Genomic DNA, 19,364 nt, shown 5'->3' with positions numbered 1-19,364 from the left:
CACCAGTTTGTAACCATTAAGTGCTAGTTTTGTCTTTTTTGAGAGGTGTGACATTTAGAAGAAATGCTAAGCTACAGAGGATAATCCACCAACTTGACTTAACCTTTAATAATAAATGGATGGTGGCTGTGCATCATGTGACATGAAAGTAAGTCGTGAAAATCTAAGTTTGGAAACTCTTCCCTTAAACCAGTGATAGGACTTCATATCAACCTCAATGGAAAAAAAAATCACTGTGTTCATACTAACGAGCACGAATTTTAAAGCAGTGTGTTTTCAGAAGCTTTTAGTCTTTCCCAGAGGGCAAAGTAAGGAAAATGTATTCATATTGCACAGTTCAACAACAACAACGTGATTCTATGTGCTTTAACTAAAGCAAGATGCTTCCCTTTTCTGAAGATGACTACCACAATCTGTTTGTAACCTAATAAGAGATGCACCTAGTCAAACGTAGATATTTTGAGAAAAACACATTCCTCAGTTAGTAAGTCCAGGAGGGGCCCACCTGATATGTATACATTATCTTCTGGCTATGTACCTGTCGATGGAAGCAAGCAGCATCTTCAGGGTTACCAAATATTGGAAGGTTTTACCCTAGTTAACAGGAGCATCACCCACAGTGAGACAGAGGTTGCATTGGACTTTTGGGCTTTGAAGATCTCTCCAGATCTGATGCATCATTCTGTAATTCTGATACGGACCCGGTTGGCAATAAAAGGTTTCTGTGTTCGACCAAGCCTATGTCAGCAGAGTTCTTCCTGTACCATCTACACATAGGCTGTTTGAAGGCGACCATCCCTCATACACCACATGCCTCTCCCTTGTCATACGTTTAAACGTTGCGCGTCTGGACGACGGCGTTGTGTCGTTAACTCTTCCACCGCAGCTCAGTTCTCAGCGGAATGCAACTCGATAATAAACACAACTGCATCTCTGTATTTTGATTCAGATATTGAGAATTTATCCTCTCACTTTAATTCTTTGTGCTTAACAACATAAGACACAGTGGCTCCACTAAAGACAAAGTTTTCCAAACCCAAACCTGAGCCTTGGTTAAATGACACTACCAGGGCGGTTAGGCGTGGAGGCAGGAGAACTGAGCGAAAGTGGAAGAAGACTCATTTACAGGTATAAAAGAAGCTTCTTCACGAATGAGGTTGCAAGGCCCCAGCTTCATGATTCAGCAAGTTCCAGCTGATATCTCCCGGGTCCAGGTGGCAGTACTGTGTGTACTTGTGGCTCTTTCCAGGACAAGCCAGGGCCCGATATCGAAGTCGTTTCCTCCATCCCTGTTTTAATACGTAGCAGACAAACACTAGTCGACCCTCAGAGCCCAAAACATTCTGTAAATTTATCAAATCTTGTGTTCACTGTTCATTAGCCACAGACAGTCCATAATAACAATGGGACAGATAGTACTAAATGTCAGGTCTTTGGCAGGGAAAACTTTTTTTAATTGATGGTTTTATTTTAAAACACAAACTATATTTTATGTTTTTAACAGAAACATCAGGACAATCAGGCAGCAGTTCTTCTAGAAACAACCCCTCCCAACTACAGCTTCATGAGTAAACCTAGACAGAGAAAGGAGGTGTAGTAGCTGTTCTGTTTAGTATCTCCCCTCAATGCAAGAAAATGTCCTATGACAACTATGCTACATTGGAATATGTGGCTCCTCACCCCGTGTGTTGTTTCCCTATGTCCACAGACCACCTAAGTTACCATCCAACCTTCTTTGATGATTTTACTGGACTGCTGTCTGTCATCTGTGTTGATTTTGATCGTGTAATTGTTGTTGGGGATTTTAACATCCATCTTGATAACCCTCAGGACATGTGGGTAAAGGAATTATGTGGTGATCTTGATCATTTTGGACTGACTCAACATGTGATGAAAAAACACGGAACAAAGGACATTGTCTCAATTCAATTCAATTCAATTTTATTTATATAGCGCCAGATTACAACAATTGTCATCTCAAGGCACTTAAGTAATATAGTCCAATTCAAGCCAATTGGAATTCAATTCATTGTAATTCTCGACTTAATAAAATCCAACGGTCTGAACATCTCTAAAGTTATGGTGACAGATGATACTCTAACCGATCATTCTTGTGTTTTCTTTGAGAGTTTTATTAACGAAGCTTAACAGAAGCTTCCAGGCAGAGATCATCAAAAAACCTGTGAAATGTTTATTCATATCTCCTCCTCCTCGACCCTCCTCCACTCACCTTCAGTTAATGAGCTTATGGATAAATTCAATGGGAAAATTATTGGTATTACTGATACCATTGCTCCCACCAAGGTGAAGATGATCACTGCTAAAAAGAAACCTCCATGGAGCAGCTTTTCTAAATCACTCTGACACATTAGTCCTTTAATCCCAAAAATATTCTTCGGTTGACTTTCAGTTGTCTTTAGGCTGACTTCATAACTGACTTGATATGGCTGTTGAAGTTTAGGTCTGAGACCATAATAACACTCAGATTTCGGGCTGGATTTGTTGTTTTTAACATTACAGACTGAGGTTGAACACAGATTTTTAACTATTCTTCCTTGGCTCCAAAGACAATGGCCTCTGTTTTGTATTTACTTAACTGACACTCTGGACAGGTCTGATGTTTTCCAAACCCTAACCTAGTATCATATTATTTAATACCTAACCCTAATCAATTGCATTTTAACGCCTAAAATTAACCACATAGTTCTTAGTGTCTAAACCTCACCAAGCAGTGACTGAAAGTGGAACAAAAATTACATTTTAATGTGTAAAGGTATTGTATCAGGGAGCAGATAAAGTTAGATTTGTTTCTTTACAGTTTATCGTGTAGCTCTAACACCAAACTAAAGCAGCCATTGGTGAACAGAATAGAACATCTTTGTTCTTCTATGTTGTACAGCAAAAGTTTTAAAAGTTTTCCCATTAAGATGCAAAGACAGCTGCATAGACAGTTAGATGGAATTTAATTAATTTGATTATGGTTGTATTACAATAATTTGGACTGGACTGGATTTTTGAAGTGCCTTGACATGACATTTTTTGTAATTTTGTGCTTTATCAATAAAATTGAACTGAATATATTATATATATAATAATAATATATGTACCAGCACACTTTAACATGCCACATAAGTACAGAAAACAAAATATATATACATATACCTAAATATATAGATATAAGCAGATAAAAAAAAAAAAGATTGAGATTACACCAGTAAGTATACATACTTGGTGATGATTGGTTTTTTGAATACGATGATTATCTCCTCTTTAATCTGACAAGCATTTCTGTTGGATCATTCACAAAAACAGCACAGAGACTGTACTCCATATGCTAATAATATATGTTATTTTGTATATTTAAGCAAGACAAAAAATGGAGAGAAATTCATGTCATCTCTCAGAAATAAAAAAATGTTTTGACAAACCTTCTTTGAGACTGTGTTAGAGACATACTGTCCCTCCTACCTTTCAGCTATCTCTCATCTGTCACAATTAGAACCAAGGCTATGGTCTTTTTAATATTTGATTTTGACTTCAAGTTTGTCCCTGATCTAAGGGGATTTGTATTTTTTTCCTATTTTCCTGGAAAAGCTTTTGTTGCAAGAGAACAAGAAAGAGCGGCTCCTTGTGTTTATTGAGGTGCCTTGAATACATTGTGTGTCCCATCTAAAAAACGAATTAATTAAAAAAACTAGCTAACTGCCTTTGCTAACTGCAAATGGCTAAAACAACTGACAGAAAACCAAGGGTTCAAACTCAACAAACAGCAAAGTCTTGTGTAACGTAAACTATCAAAAAGGCTTTCAAGTTGTGCTTCAGCTTGTGTTGAAGAATTTCATGCAGAACTCCTTGATAAGACAAGATAACATCATATTGCTACTTTTGACGTAAGTAGTGGTGATGATGATTATGTGCGATATGATATGCATTTTCTTTTTCTGTATGTCTTTGCAGTTTGTTTTGCAAAGAATTAAGTAGGTCAAAGCGGCTGGGGACCCTGTAAGCTTTTTGACAGATTTCCAGATCCCTTGGATGTTGGCCTCAAGAGGGTTGAAGGCGATATTTAGGGCAAAGCCCTGCACACTGATCTCTTTGCTGCAGCTTGTGCATTGGAAGTCTGTTAACATAAAAAAACATTTTAGATGAAAATAGATAAATACAGAATATGATATAGCTAGGGGGACATGATCTTGGGAAGACAAGTACAGATAGGCATGTGATTGAGGCTGTCAGCTGCAGTATTGCTTTTAAGAGATGATTGAGTATTCAATATGCACCATTTGGCTTCTGGGTTATTTTAAGAACGTTGAAGTTATTGCATTGACAAAGCTGGTACCCTGTCATCCACCTTGTTGCTGCCACTGTTGCAGGCTTGCACAAGCTGTAACCATGATGGTGAAAAGAAGGGAAAGAGAATACGGCAAAGGAAGTTGCAAGGAGAAAAAGAAATGGCTCAGTCAAGCTGAATGGCCGGGTATTCCGTCTCTGTCTGTCTCAATGGGCAGCGCACAATGTGTGTTAATTCAGCCTTCACAAAGAGCCTTGAAGTAAGGCTTTCCCAAACCTGCAAACAAATCCCTTCTCAAGCTCCATTGGTATTCTGTAGGCGAGTCTCCACTCTGTGTTTTGAAATGAACTGTGGAATAGGAAACAGAGTCAAGTCATGGGTGAAGTTCTCATACTGAAAGAGTCACTTAACATATCCCTCCTTGTTTTGGCCTCCAGAATTTTTACTTGAAGAGTCTCATTAGCTGAACAACACTGCATTCACATGAACTATTCTGCCTCCTGCAAGATAAACTACTGCTATCAATGGGCATTATTCCATTTTGATGATTATCTGGTATATCAAAGCTGACTTCTGAACTGGTCAACTCTTATTTAGATCTAATCAAGCTATCTGGTACACTTTGCATAAGGCTACTGCTTTGCTAAAGCATCGTTCTTGGTCAGATGGCCTCTCGTTTGTGTTTTTCAGTGCAAGTTTAGAATGCCTTAGATCTGGATTAAAATGTCACAAAAGGAAAAGCAAAGAATGCATTTCACCTTTGCATTTAAGAGAAAGAAATCAGAAACTATCACATACAAATAGCTCTGATTATTGTGTGGACACTTTCACGCTGCAAACGCTTAATGGTGCTATTTTATGTCATTTTGGTTGTGTTTTTTTGGATTCTTGCTGCTGTTCTCCTTCTGCATCTTATCTGAATCCTGGTTTTGTCTTTGTGCATTCCTGTTTGTTGTGCCGCTTGTGTTTAATTTCTTTACATCTGTTTAGATGACCCTGTTGCAGGATCTTCTGAGCAGCATTGGTGTACAACCAATCAGAACCACTGGTTTAGCCCTTTTGTTTTTTACTTAAAATGGGAGTCAGCTACAAGATGACCAGGTTTCTTACAATAGACAACTTCTTTCCAAGTTTTCATTACCAGAACTGCCAGCTTTGCCATTTGACGCGGAGGAAGAAAGATTGTCATCAGGCAATTTTGAGCGGCGAGAAAGTCTTGCAAAACATGATCAAATATGACTTTGTGGGACAGAACATATTCGTCAGCTGCGATAGCAGCTTCTTCCAGTTTTCCCTCTGTTCACTCAAATAAGTCAAAACTGCCATTGGAACAGTTTTTCAATTCCTCCAGAAGAACAAGCTTTAGATTTTATAAAAAAACAATAATTTAACCACTAAATCATGCACTTACATATATTCTAATATACATTAAACTTGTTTGGTGCAGAGGTCATAAATACTTACTTAATGTGCTGCATCCTCCTCAGTTTTACTGTTTTACTCTCCTTATGGGGAGCGTAAACAACACAGACTATATAACTGGACTGAGGACTTGGAGCTTTTGATGTTTTCATAAAACAGACTTTGCCACCAACTTCACTTAGCTTGTTTGCTGTTTCAGCAAAATGTGGAGATGCTGTGAAATAAAAAAAATATAATGATAGATGACAGATTTTCTTTAGACAATAAATCTCCTGCTGTTATTGCAGTGTAACCCTAAATTGGATTTTACCTTGTGAAAAGACAAGCGATCCAGCAAACTGCATCCACTGCATCTGCTTTTTAGTAATGAATTTGAATAAAGTATTAAAGCAATAAAGCAACACCTGTTTGTTGGAGCTTTTGTTTGCTACCTTATGTGAAGGAAAACTGGTGGAAACACTCATTTCCTTTTCTTACCTGTGGACACAAACTTAACGCACAATAATTAAACTCAGTGGTTCTTATTCTATAAACACAGTGGAGATGCTTTTTCTTAAATTTTTGTACTGTATTAGGTCCTCTAGGAGGTGTCTGGAATATGAGTAGGAGCATAAGAGGATTCAAAAGGGAGAGACAGTATCCAATACTAAAGGTGGGAGAGGAACCAGCAGTTGGCAAAAGAGAAAGCGCAAAAACGACAGCCGATCACATCAGGATTCTTGAGAGGAGGAAGGATACTAATAGCACAATGGATGCACTATTTACTTTGGAGGAAATAAAAAAGAGCAATTCTAAGAATTGGAATAACATCTCCAGGGAAAGAAAACGTATGCTATACAATGCTAAAACATTTAGGGAATCTAGCATCCATGAAGTTGTTTACATAGTAAAATATGGGAAGTGGAAAAATCACCAGCTGGTTGAAAAGAAGCAGCAATTATTCCTATCAGGAAACCAGGGAAGGAGCCATCAAGTCCCATGAATTACAGACCGATTGCACCAGCTTCACATATAAGAATGATTCCAGAAAGATTAGCATTCTATATGGAAAGTAGAGGAATTTTAACAACTCAACCGAGTGGATTCAAGAAAGGTCGAGGAACCACGGACCTGGTTATTTGTTTGGAAGCAGAGGAAAGGGAAGCACAAGTTAATAAAGAATCTGGCATGTTGAAAAGGCATATGATATGGTCTGGAAGGAGGGATTAATGATCAAATTAAATGTTATGGGAGTAGCAAATAGACTATATAACTGGACTGACAACTTTTTATTTGATAGAGTTAATCAAGTTAAAACTGGAACAGTTTGATCAAAAAGGTATACAGTAGATAATGACACTCCTCAGGGAAGTGTCATTACTCCATTATAATTGTCTGTTATGGATAATGATGTGTTTTCTTAAAGTGGTGATATTGAACAGTCGCTATTTGCTGATGATGGAGCTTTGTGTAGAAAGAGGAAAGAATATTAATCATTTTACGTCAAAAATGCAGGAAACAATCAATATGTAAAAATGGTCATATTCATGGTATAACACACAACATCCTTAACACAGGTTGGTCAGACTACAAGCCTGTCTTAAAGACATAAAGACCCGGATGACTCAGAACTTTCTGCTTCTAAATTCAGACAAAACTGAAGTTGTTGCCTTTGGACATGAATGCTTCAGGGACAAACTATATATAGTTACTCGAGATGTGATTTCCTTGGCTTCTAGTACTGCAGTACTCTTTATTATAGGGCTGTCCCACAAATTTTCTGAAAAGGCTGATCCAAAATGCTGCAGTCGGAGTTCTGATGAGATCTAACAGGACAGATCATATTTCTCCAGTTTTAGCTTGTCTTCATTGGCTCCCTGATAAATTCAGAATAGAATTTAAAATTCTTCTCCTCACATATAAAGCTCTTAATGACCGAGCTCCATCATATCTTAAATATCTCATTGTAAGGCATTTTCCTAACGGAGCACTTCGCTGCAAACTGCAGGTTTGCTTGTGGTTCCAAGAGTTTCTAAAAGTAGAACGAGAGGCAGAGCCTTCAGTTATCAGGCCCCTCTCTGTGGAACCAGCTGCCAGTATATGTCCAGGAAGCAGACACCCTCTCTAACTTTAAGATTAGGCTTAGAAACATTCCTTTTTTTTATAAAGCTTTTAGTTAGGGGAGTCTCAGGTGATCCCGAAACATCCCATAGTTATGCTGCTATAGGCCTAGACTGTTCGGGGGCCTCCTATGACTCACTTTTACTCACTTTGCTCTCTTTTATTTCCTCAAATGACATTATGTACATTTGGCATTACATTATCATTAACTTTGTTCGCTGTCTCATCAGGTATCCTCTGAATAGTGTTCTGGTGTTTGCTGTCCCATCTTTTCTGTCCTCTCAAACCCCAGCTGGTCGAGGCAGATGGCCGCCCTCCCCGTGCAGCTGACGAGGTAGTTTACGTGACTATATAATTCATCTCTGTACACAGTGATTTGGTTTTTCATGTACATTAAACTGCACATAAGTGCTTCTGCTGAGTATTTCATTGTGATAAATTGCTTCTCAAATGACTAACTCCACACGACATTATAGGGTCTAAACTTATGAGTGATGATAATGAATTGCGTTTTTTCAGTGTTGTGAAAAAAGGGGCCTAAATGGGTCTTGAGATGAGCAGCGTTCCTTTTTTTTAAGAAATATTTTACTCTGTATCCTCCAGTGCAATTATTCTCTCCCTATCCAGAGCACTCAGGTTGAATTAACTAATTCATTCTCATTCAGTTTTATGGAATTTTGCCAGCCTGTTATTTTTCTACACAGCAGAAATTGTTTATTAATTTGTGATGTTGGAGCGACCCAGAGATTGCATTTCTGAACTCTACTGCTAAATCAAACCAGACTTTCATCACGATTGTCATCTTTAACACAGATTTAGTCATTGCACAGCAATGCAAGGCAGAGCTGAACTGATGTGACCATCCCACATATCAACCTCAGAGTGTGAAAGCTCGGGGATCGTCTCTGTTCAGTGAGCAATCACTACAACCTCCCAGCAGGCTCTACAGATTCACAAATTGTTCTTTGCGTTTACATTTTTATTAAATTTCTGTCTTCACTTGTTTTTTTGGGGTTTTTTTGCCTTTGAACCTGCAATCTGCTTTCTCACCACCTATTGTTGGTCTTTGCCCTGTACCTGTAGGTTGAAAAGTGGAAGAAATGTCTTTTGGTGATGAACGTTATGCAAGACGGACTCTGATACAGAACAAGGTTTCAACTTTCAAATATTTTGATGAGAAGACACTTCTTTCAATAAATTGATTCACAAAGAATTTTCATACATTTGCGCCTCCTTGAACCCACAGCCATCTGCATATGTCATATATAATGTGATTATTTCTCTGCACTTGAGTTCTAAATCCCCCTTCTTTGCACTGCACGCAAGTGAAGTTGGATGTAAGAAAGGTGTCTGTAGCCACAGGAGGCTGTAAACATCCCCAAAATGTACAGAGAGAAGAAACTGAAGAAAGAGTGACTATTCCAATCTTCAAGCAGCAGGCACTCGATTTGATACATTAATTGAGTGAGGCTAATCCCCGCCTTGTGGCCTGCCTCCCCTGCTGTGAAACCATGATTGCTGTTGAAAAGTGTCAGTGAACAAGAAGAGGCTGTGTACTTCCTCCTCTGTGGCCTCTGGTCCTCTGATTAGTTGTCTCCCATTTCATGCTGATGTATGGTTCTGCGGAAAGAAGTCAGTTTTGCTCTCTTTGATCACAAAGCCAATCATTTTTATTTCATAATGAACAGTCCCAGGTCCCAAGCTTTAAAGATAACAAGAACCAAACTATCCTTTTATGTGCTGTCATAGTTATTGGGGCAGGATTTTAGGTTTGCGAAGGCACTTCAGGTTTAACTCTGGATTACCAAGCGTATGATGATGCTTGACTTCTTCTTTTGATCCTTTTGATTCTTTGATATGTAACAATGCAAGGCTGGACATTTTGTCTGTATGTGATATCATGTTCTTTGACAAAACTGAAAACGGCCAAGTATTACGAAGCAGTGCGTTGATCCAATATTGGTTAAAAGACATTTGTATAAATCAAATTCTAAAGCTTTGATGAGACACTAATAATTTATTATCCTCTTGTTGCTCAATACATTACTGTCAGGGCTGAAAAGTATCCTTTATGATACAGTATAATTAGATACATAGTTGTCTGTCTCATCCTTAAAAAAAAAATCGTATTTGAATAAATGCTGTCACATTTCTCTGAAGCTGAATAAACCCATGTTTTTTTTTTTTTTGCATATCTTCAGAGCTCAAATTATCGGTTAATATCTCTGACCTGGCAAGAGGAGTCCAGTAGAGACTTCATAAGGAAATTAAAGAAGTCCCATCCTCCATAACATCTACCTGTAAATTTATACTGCACCCCTCCAGACTTAGTGCTGCGCAGTGGGATTCTGCAGCAGGTTAAAGCAGCACAGCAAGTGATGGGGACATTTTGAACAATGTCAATAAAGAACTGAATTATAGATGAATAACACATTAAAAATCTGATCTAAAACTTCCGTCACTGAGGGAAACTTTAGCAGCACTGTACACTTTACTTCAGCTCCATCTCTTGGCAGGAAGAATGCATCACACAAAGAAGCAGTGAAACTTTATTTTCAGCCGATAATCATGCATAAACAGATCAGGATCCTGCTTTCTGTATCAAAAAGTACACCTGGTACACAAAACCCCTCACATACACACGTTTAATTGTGCTTGCAAACAGATTTCTGCTTACTTTGAAGTTTGAAGTGGAGTTTTATTTTTTCCACTTTATCCTTTGCTTCCCTTCCTGTGCAGGGGAGTCTCATTACCTTCTATAGTCTTTTCCGTGACCTCTTACGGAAAAGGTGATGTTAAGGAAGGATGGGAGGAAAAATTCACAAGACCTGGGAAAAGGCAGAAAAGACAGAAATATTCCACAAAAAGCATACATTCTTAAGCTTATATGTCGATGTGGATTCTCAGTCATTTAGGTCACGGTAATCCCAAGAAGCCGAACATGACATTCCAGTACACTTCAAACCCAAATACACTCTTAGACAGAGACTGATCCACCCAAAGGACAAAACACCCAAACCCAAACTGAGTGGCGTCGTGTATGCAGTGCAGTGCAGCGAGGAGTGTGCGGACCTCTGTATAGGAGAGACCAAACAACAGCTCTACAACATAGGAGAGTCAGCTCTTAGGGTCAAGACTCAGCAGTGCACCTTCATCTCAAGGAGAACAGACGCTCATTTGAGGACCGTAATGTACACATTCAAGACAGAGAAGATAGATGGTTTGAGAGAGGAGTCACTGAAGAAGAGGTGAAACACCTTCAAGATCCAAGAAGAAGTCCAGATGCCCTGATTAAAGCTCTTAGGATTACGTAAGATAACGCTTTCTTATCGTGTTTCTCTCAGAAGGGCAAGGAGGGATCAAATGAATTGACACAAATTCAATGGTGTACAGATAATTGTAATAAAGTTTGTTTTGCAAAGACTGGAATAAAGTTTAGCAGTTTTCTTAGTTCCTGGTTCTTCTGAATAGTGTATGCAACGGCTCTTCACAAATTCCAAGCAGAAATCCTCACATGAATGGTTGATTTTGATTACGATATGTCGAGTGACACATAAAAAAATACATCTTAGGGACATATTAAAAAGGTTGTAAACTTGATTTTTAGCAGACAGACTTTAAGTTTCTTTCGGGCGTCGTATAGAAACCGTCTTTTTAGCAATGATTTTCTGAAAGAAAACTGTTTTCCAGCCCTTTTAGCTTGTGATCAGTTTTTTAAAAGTTTGTGTATTTGACCTGCTTCCTCAGTTTATCAGTATCCAGCACCTGCACTGCCATGTTTTTGTTTGACACCTGTCATTACCGACACTGGTTATGCTCTCTTGTGATCCCCTGGACAGTTCAAAACACTGAAAACCTCTGGATGGTGATGATGATCTGAACATAGGGCCATTAAATCCCGTTCATTCCTTTGAACAACAGAAAAAGAGGATAGAACACAGGCATGTAGAAAGTATCTGCTTTGGTGTCTTTGAGTTTTTATGATATAACTGAATGCTTGTTATGGGGTTTTAACAGTAGAGGGCAGCAGTCAGCAGTGTCAGCTCAATGTGGATATTTCACTACAGCAAAGGTCACCAGTGCCGCAAATGGATGGATCATGGATCATTAAATGGATCATGACGCGCCATGGCATTTTAAAAAGAACATATTCTTAAAGAGCGTTGCAGTTTACATAATCACTTCTGTCGTCCACGAACATTTGTATCGTAGTTTAGCTGTAGTGCTGCAGTAAAAGTCTGTGCGTGCGCCTGTGTTGTTTGCTACGTGTCGCGGACGCGCCCGCAGAGCATTCGTGGCCGCGCGCCGTCCTTGAAGCATAGATGGGATCAGCGAGAGGGACGCGAATGAAAGGTAAGAGGTTGTCTCTGCATTTCATCGAGACGCCGGACGATCGTATGTCGGGGTTTGTTCAAATATAAGCCCGAGGAGGAGGAGGAGGGTCACAAATACGCGATCAGCCACACAAATCGGTTCGTCACCAGAACTGAGGAAAAGACCCAGTAACGACAGACGGCAGCTGCTGCTGTTCTTGTTGAATTCATCGAACCGTTTGCTGTGGTTTATTCTGTTGTCACTTTGTCGGTCGTTTTTTAATGTGACACGCGGGCACAGTCTGGCAAAACGGCGTAATACATCCGGCTGGAAATAACACACACAGTCCATTTAATATCCTCTTAGTTGGTGTTTTTTTTTTTTTATCACACACGAAAAGAAGAAGTAAAAGATGAAAAATGGCCATCGCAAAGTCAGCCTGACAAGTTCAAGTTTCCTGACATCTGATATTTTCAGCGTTTCTGACTGGACCCCCTTCAAGCCTGACACCAAAGCTCTTTAAAGAGACAAGTCAGATACTGAAAGACTGAAGAGACACAGAAAGACGAGCTACAGCTGTAGGTCCTTTGACCCTAACGTCAATCCTGCCCATCAAAGAGGCTGGCTGAAGTGTCAGCATCACAAACAGCCCAGAGAGTAAATAATGATAAAGTTACTCTGAATAAAGTCCACTCCGCATTCCTCTCCAACATAATCCCATTGAATGAGTCAGTATTAAATCCTTAAAACTACATTTTGCCAGCTTTAGAAGTACAAAACACCAGCAGCTTCATTATGACCCAATGCAATCGCTTCTGTCTTAAGTAATGTTTGGTATGTTGTTCTCATTTTCCAGGGCGGTGTGAGGTTTCCCTGCTCTGTCCTTGCTTCTACCAGCAGCGCCCTTTCAGATCAACTGAGCCACCAGCGAGGAAGACGTTTGCTGCAAAGAGTGCCTCTCCTCATGGGAAGTCTTTCGCCTGCACTGTTTTACCCACGCGACCGCTTGCCTCACGTCTTGCGTTGCCTTTTGCTGGCTGTGATCTAGAGCCAAAAGGGCTCAGATAGGGAGACCTCACTGAAGGGAAGACTTTTGATATTCACTTTCTGTTTGGCCGACTTCAGCCATGGGGGCCACAGGCTACAGCTACTATCGCGTCGTCATCTTTTTGTGCATGTTCATCGGCTATGCACTGTATTTCTTTAACAGGAAGACGTTTTCCTTTGTCATGCCCTCTGTGATGGAGGAGATAAAGTTGGACAAAGATGACTTGGGTAAGAAAAAAGTTAGTTTTTTCACCCTTTCCCCTGTCTTCACATACAACATACTGCTATGCGAAGGGTCTGTTTGGACTCGCTGTTGTTCTCTCATCACTCCCCTTCAAATGTTGCAAATTGTGTCGGTCTCTTTGCGCCACAGAGCTGGTGTTCAAAGTCTCCTTTTGTGCAGTTTCTGTAGCAGTAACTTCTGTTGTATCCCTGCAGGTATGATCACCAGCAGTCAAACTTTGGCTTATGCCATCAGTAAGTTCATCAGTGGCGTGCTGTCGGATCGGATCAGCGCACGCTGGCTTTTTTCTATCGGCCTCTTTATAGTAGGGGGTATCAACATTGTCTTCTCCTGGTCCTCTACCGTATCCATGTTTGCACTCCTCTGGTTCATTAACGGCCTGGGACAAGGCTGTGGCTGGCCCCCGTGCGGGAAGATGCTACGCAAGGTACAATCATCCTTTCTGTTACCTCGTGGAGCTCAGATCTCTTGGTTATTATAATGTTGTCAACATGCAGGCTGCTCGTGATGCCCGTGGTTATTCTCAGCTATAAGTGAAAGACACCACATGTGTTTGCTGTCTTTACTCTGGAGGAAAGTCGGGTGGAAGGATCTTGTTCCAGGCCGTCAGACGGTGCCGGCTGTTAGGACAGAGGCAGCTCTTTCTGGTTTGGGGAGATCTCAGTCACCTGTATGAGGTGCCAATTGTCCAGCGCAAGAGTAGTAAAGCCATCAGTGGTAGTAGTTTCAGAAATTAAAGGATTACCTAATAATCTGTGACGGTTTCATCTATAAATAGAACTGGGATTTGCTTCAAGTGTATATATTGGGATCACCGAGACCTCAAAGCTTACAAAGTCCTGCTTTTTTTTTTTTCAGACTGATGGATTTTGCTGTTAGAAACAATTTGAGGCTTTGGGAGAAGCTGCCTTAAAAGTGGCAGTGTTCTAAAGCAGGGAAGTAAATAGGCGTTGACATTTGTACAGTGGGTGGTAGAGTCAGCTTACAGCACAGTGTATTTATAGATATTTCTTTGCAGATCTTTCCAAAAAGTAAAAGCAACTTGTAAAAAAAGGTGGGTTTTTTTTGTCTCCATTGAGAACAAATGTCTTGAACAGCTTTAAATCTATTACACAGCTGACTTACAATCCACAACCTATGGATCCACACGGGGTTAAGCCCATGGCGGCCTTACGTGTTGGCCAAGTGGATTCTCAAGTTACTGGCAACTCTGTTAGGTATGCTGTGTGAGGGGTTTTCATGGCTGCCTTTAACTGTATTGCATTAAGAGGGCGTTTGGCTTTCAGGCCATTTCTCCAGGTGCAGTAAAATAGAATAGAACAATTCTAACCTTTGCATTGTTAAAATGAAAGTGGTATAAAGGCGGAAATCTGAGAATTATCAAATCTCTAGAGAGAAAAAAATCTATGTACTCAAAAGAAATCGGGCAGCGTCTTCTATGGAAAGGCTTTGCTTATTTCAGTATTTCAGTAACATTCTGTAAATACTGTAAGAAAACAATACGACTCTATGGTAAAAGCGCAGGTGCTTGTGTGGCCTGCCTGCAGTTTAGGGTCCTGTTCTATGAAGCAGGATTATTGGCTTAGTGTGGCAATTTCACTTCAACCCTTGGGTTTCAGTGTCACAATGGAGGTGCAGTTATTTCCAAGGTGCATCGCCATGGCAACCTTGGCTTGAAACCTCATCTGCACCAGAGCAGGTTATGTTCAAGATTGGCAATCCTTTGGCTTTTACTGACATCTTTATTAGAGACACCCCAATGGAAGGAAATGCTGATTTGAAACAGAAACTGATTATTCCAAAATGTGTTCTTATTGACCTGATGAGAATTGGAATTAGATTGGACCATTTAAAAAAACAAACAAAACTTTTATTGCCTTTTTTTTGTGAAATATACAGCTGTTATATATACTCCTTGTTTGATTGGTCAAACCCTTTTATATGATTCTGACACATTTAGCAAGTTGCTTGGTGCTGCACAGTGCTGTGCCATATTGATTTCTAAGGGTTTGTTAGGTCCTGACAAACAGCAGATACCGTGGGTATGTTGAATCTGCATTTCAGTACAGGCCTCTGGTCTGTCACCTGTTACAAACATTGGTGCATTATGAACAGACAAATGTTGAGTAGCTGAAATCCAATCTGAAACAACAGCAGTGGTGTGTCTGCACAGTTTGAAATCACAGTGCTGCTTAAAAATGGGTGATGCAACTCTGGGAGCTGACTTTATTTTGGCATCAAATTCAAAATGAAAACATCCTAACCCCAAAAACCAATTTTGTTTGTGTTTTTTAATATCCAATATGTTATCTCAGGATTGCATATAGGATGTAACATCAGTGTGAATCCTTTGTGTACTGTTTATATGTATCCTTTTACACAGCATCCTAACTTTGCCTTTAACCATCTGAAAAGATAAAGTGAGCCATATCAGCATATTTTGACCTTGACCTTAGTAAGTTTCACTGTGTGTCAACCCAGGTTTTCAAACTCTGGACATGTGCGTGCTCATGTAAAACGGATGGAGTCGGCACCAGATGACCAATTAGAGTCATCGATCTGGAGCTGCATATATCTGACAAAAATCTACTATCATGTTAAAATAAGAATCTTAATATTTATTGTGGGCTGAAGGCGACATGGTTGCTGCAGTCAAAGCAGGAAGCAGAATTCTGACAATGTTGATGTCTAAACTGATGAGCTGATCCATATCGCTGCCACATCATTAAAACGCGAGGAGATCCGATGATTCGTGTTTGTGTGTTTTATTAAATGACTGCGTTGCAGGTGTAGTCGAGAAAGTTTCACTCAGCAAGGGAAATATTTCAAAGTTCAATAAAGCACACCAGCCCATGCTGCAGTGCGGGGGTTTGAGGACGGTGCCACGACTCTGAGAGCTGAATTTTCAGGAGTAACTTGTTAACTTATTCCAAAGCTGGAGGATGACAGAAGCATTTAATTTCTGCAGCGTGTGTTTGGAATTAACATCCAAGCAGTTTGTTTTGGTTAAAGAAAAAGCTCTGTTTGAGTGCAGTTCATCTGAGGTGATCTGAGCTCTTATTAATCAGGTGTTCAACTTGAAGTACCCTTGCTAAGTCAACGATATCGATTCTTATTTCTAGGATTTTGGAAAGGTTTACTGTTTTCTCCCATGTGTCTCCCATCAGTGGTATGAGCCGTCCCAGTTTGGAACGCTGTGGTCTGTGCTGTCCTGCAGCATGAACCTGGCCGGGACTCTGGGTCCAATCCTGTCCACCGTGCTGCTGCAGTACTATGACTGGAGGACTATCTTGACCATGTCAGGCATTTTCTGTGCCGCCTTCTCGTTTGTATGTGCGGTGTTCGTAAAGAATGAGCCAAAGGATGTGGGCCTGCCCCCCGTCGAGGCAGCAGCCAAGAAAGGGGTGAAGGGAGGTGAGCAAAACAAGGAGCACACTAACAGTTATCATACAGATTTTAGATGGGATGTTGCAGTGTACAAAGCTGATTTCTTGCATCTTTGCTGACCAGGCAACAGCGAGAGCACTCTAAGTGAATTCCTCCTCTCCCCCTTCCTGTGGGTGCTGTCTCTGGGCTACATGGTGGTGTTTGGGGTGAAGACAGCTGCCACTGACTGGGGACAGCTGTTCCTCATGCAGGAGAAAGGCCAAACTGCTCTCATGGGTGCACTTTAAATAAGTTTCTTCACTCTTGATTTTGGTGTAACCTGACTGGTGCTGACATCAGCTGTGTTGCTTACAGGCAGTACCTACATGAGTGCGTTGGAGGTGGGGGGGTTTGTTGGGAGCCTCGCAGCAGGTTTCCTCTCAGACAGAGCTGTAGCCCGGGTGAGTAACTGACACGACTTTGGTTATCTTTTTAGTTTCAGTGTTTTAAAAGCCCTCTCCTTTCTTTCTTCAGCAAGGTTTAAGCACTCATGGCAACCCCCGTCATGCCCTGCTTATTTTCATGATGGCTGGCATGTACGTGTCTATGTACCTCTTCAGAGTGACCATCACACCTGATATCCCAATGGTAATTCCATTACCTCTCAATATTGTGTGAAATCAACATGTTGCCTTTTATCAAAAATACTGGAAGAGCTCTTTTCTTTCCACAGGAGGCTCCTCTTTGGGTTCAAGTCATTCATCCTGTGTCTGTCCTTATTGGTGTATCCGAGAAAGAGGTACAATAAAAAAATGCTTTAAGTCAAATGGGTAAACCCTCCAAAATGGTTTGTTTCAGGTTTTCTTGTTGTCATTGACAGATTTGGATCCTCCTCCTCGGTGCCATCTTTGGATTTTGTTCTTATGGACCAATTGCCTTGATTGGGGTGATAGCAAGCGAAAGTGCTCCTTCAAATTTCTGTGGAACTTCTCACGCCGTCGTTGCTCTGATGGCCAATGGTAAGTTCCAGGCTCACACGACCAAAACAAATCTGACAGCCTGTCGTGTTTCAGTGCTGACACTTTAATGTGACTGAGCAAGCTCTCTGTTTGTTACAGTGGGGGCTTTTACGGCAGGGCTTCCCTTCAGCTCCATCGCCAAACAGCACAGCTGGGACGTGGCCTTCTGGGTAGCTGAGGTGATAATGGGCATCTCCACCGTCGGCTTCTTCCTCATGCGAAACATGCGCACCAAAATGGGACGAATTGCGGAGAAAATGGACTAATGCCCTGCACTGTTGGTGGCTCTGCACACGCGATACTGCACATTGTTTGGACTCGAGTCGTATTAAACAAAAACAACTCTAAAAAGAGGCAAATCTCAACACATTTTCTCCCATGAACTGTTTCATAGATCCTCAGGGTGGCTGTAGCTAAATCCCTTTGTACTCACACAGAGGTTATTGTTGCGTGCGTAGTAATCTTCAACAGCACAAAGATGCAGTAGATCACAAATGTTCATCACTAAGTTCTATTTGAATTATTTCACTTATTTCTACATGGTGTTCTTGTCCTGAGACTTTTCAAAGTTTCTTACTAAAGTAAAAAGTTGTGGTCTGATTTTTCTGAGGAGTAATTGTATGTGCTGCTGATTCTGCCTTCAGTGGAGGTCACTTAAACGAAATTAAACTTAAAGAATGTCACTAAATTGTCTGTATAGATTACATAACTTTACAGCTATGGATTCTTCACAACTGCAGAGCTTATGTTATAGTTCATCTCACTTATAGCTAAAGTATTTGTATTCACTTACCCGGTTCATTAGTTTGCTGATATGAAGTACTTGAAGAACATTTTATTTTTGTACACAACTTTAAACACTTCTGAGACCGTGTTGGCTTTTTCTGAATCTAAATGTTGTGAACAACTGAAGAACGTTTGCTACATGACAGCAGATGATGTCACCGTCGTCATAGAAATGCGCAGCAGTTATAATGCTGTATCACTAACCTCTCATCTCGAAACCTGATTTGTCAACTGGAATGAGTTCACAATGCTATAAATTGTACAGTGTACTTCTAATAACTGTGAAGTTTCCTTGTATTTCTGTTTATTTCTACACTTCTCATACATAAGAAGAAACTCCATCTCACGTACACATGTCCAAACAGAGTGTCACAAAAAAAACAGAAATTGTGAGATGGCGATGAACCTTTTTAATTCTCGGTTAATTTAGAAAAGGAAGAATTCAGACAAAGTGATGCAAACACGTGGGTATGTATTTAATAATACTTTGGTCTAACTATGTTTTTTTTTTTTAAAACCCCAACTCCCCTTTTTATCAGTAAGTAAAGTTAAATATGTATTTTTTTAATGCCACCCCTAATCAACTGACTGACGGCAAAGAAGAAAAATTCTTGGATGATGTTCTGATGATGGCTCGTACTTTGCCACCTTGCTTGATAGTCCATGTTGAAACATTACCATCAGCCCCTCTTAAATCCTTACATGCGTTTTTTGAACATCCAATAATTCTTTTGCGATATCACACTTTTTTATTTGAAGCCTGGACATTTTTGAG

At 40.3% G+C, this 19,364-nt stretch overlaps 1 protein-coding gene across 1 annotated transcript; it reads left to right on the top strand.

Moving 5' to 3' along the window:
- The first annotated feature begins 12,114 nt into the window (after positions 1–12,114).
- Positions 12,115–18,886, top strand: slc37a4b (solute carrier family 37 member 4b). Its single transcript, XM_072375272.1, has 10 exons — positions 12,115–12,166; positions 12,984–13,402; positions 13,613–13,845; positions 16,586–16,832; positions 16,929–17,081; positions 17,160–17,245; positions 17,319–17,432; positions 17,518–17,583; positions 17,665–17,803; positions 17,903–18,886. The coding sequence occupies exons 2-10, from the start codon at positions 13,255–13,257 to the stop codon at positions 18,067–18,069; spliced, it is 1,353 nt and encodes a 450-aa protein (XP_072231373.1). The 5' UTR covers positions 12,115–12,166; positions 12,984–13,254; the 3' UTR covers positions 18,070–18,886.
- The last annotated feature ends 478 nt before the right edge of the window (positions 18,887–19,364 follow it).

This window comes from Leuresthes tenuis, unplaced genomic scaffold (genome assembly GCF_036924035.1).
Source record: "Leuresthes tenuis unplaced genomic scaffold, fLeuTen1.0.hap1 SCAF_21, whole genome shotgun sequence".
In the NCBI taxonomy this organism is placed as follows: domain Eukaryota; kingdom Metazoa; phylum Chordata; class Actinopteri; order Atheriniformes; family Atherinopsidae; genus Leuresthes; species Leuresthes tenuis.
Note: the sequence above shows the minus strand (reverse complement) of the source record. Positions and strands in the feature narration are given on the sequence as shown.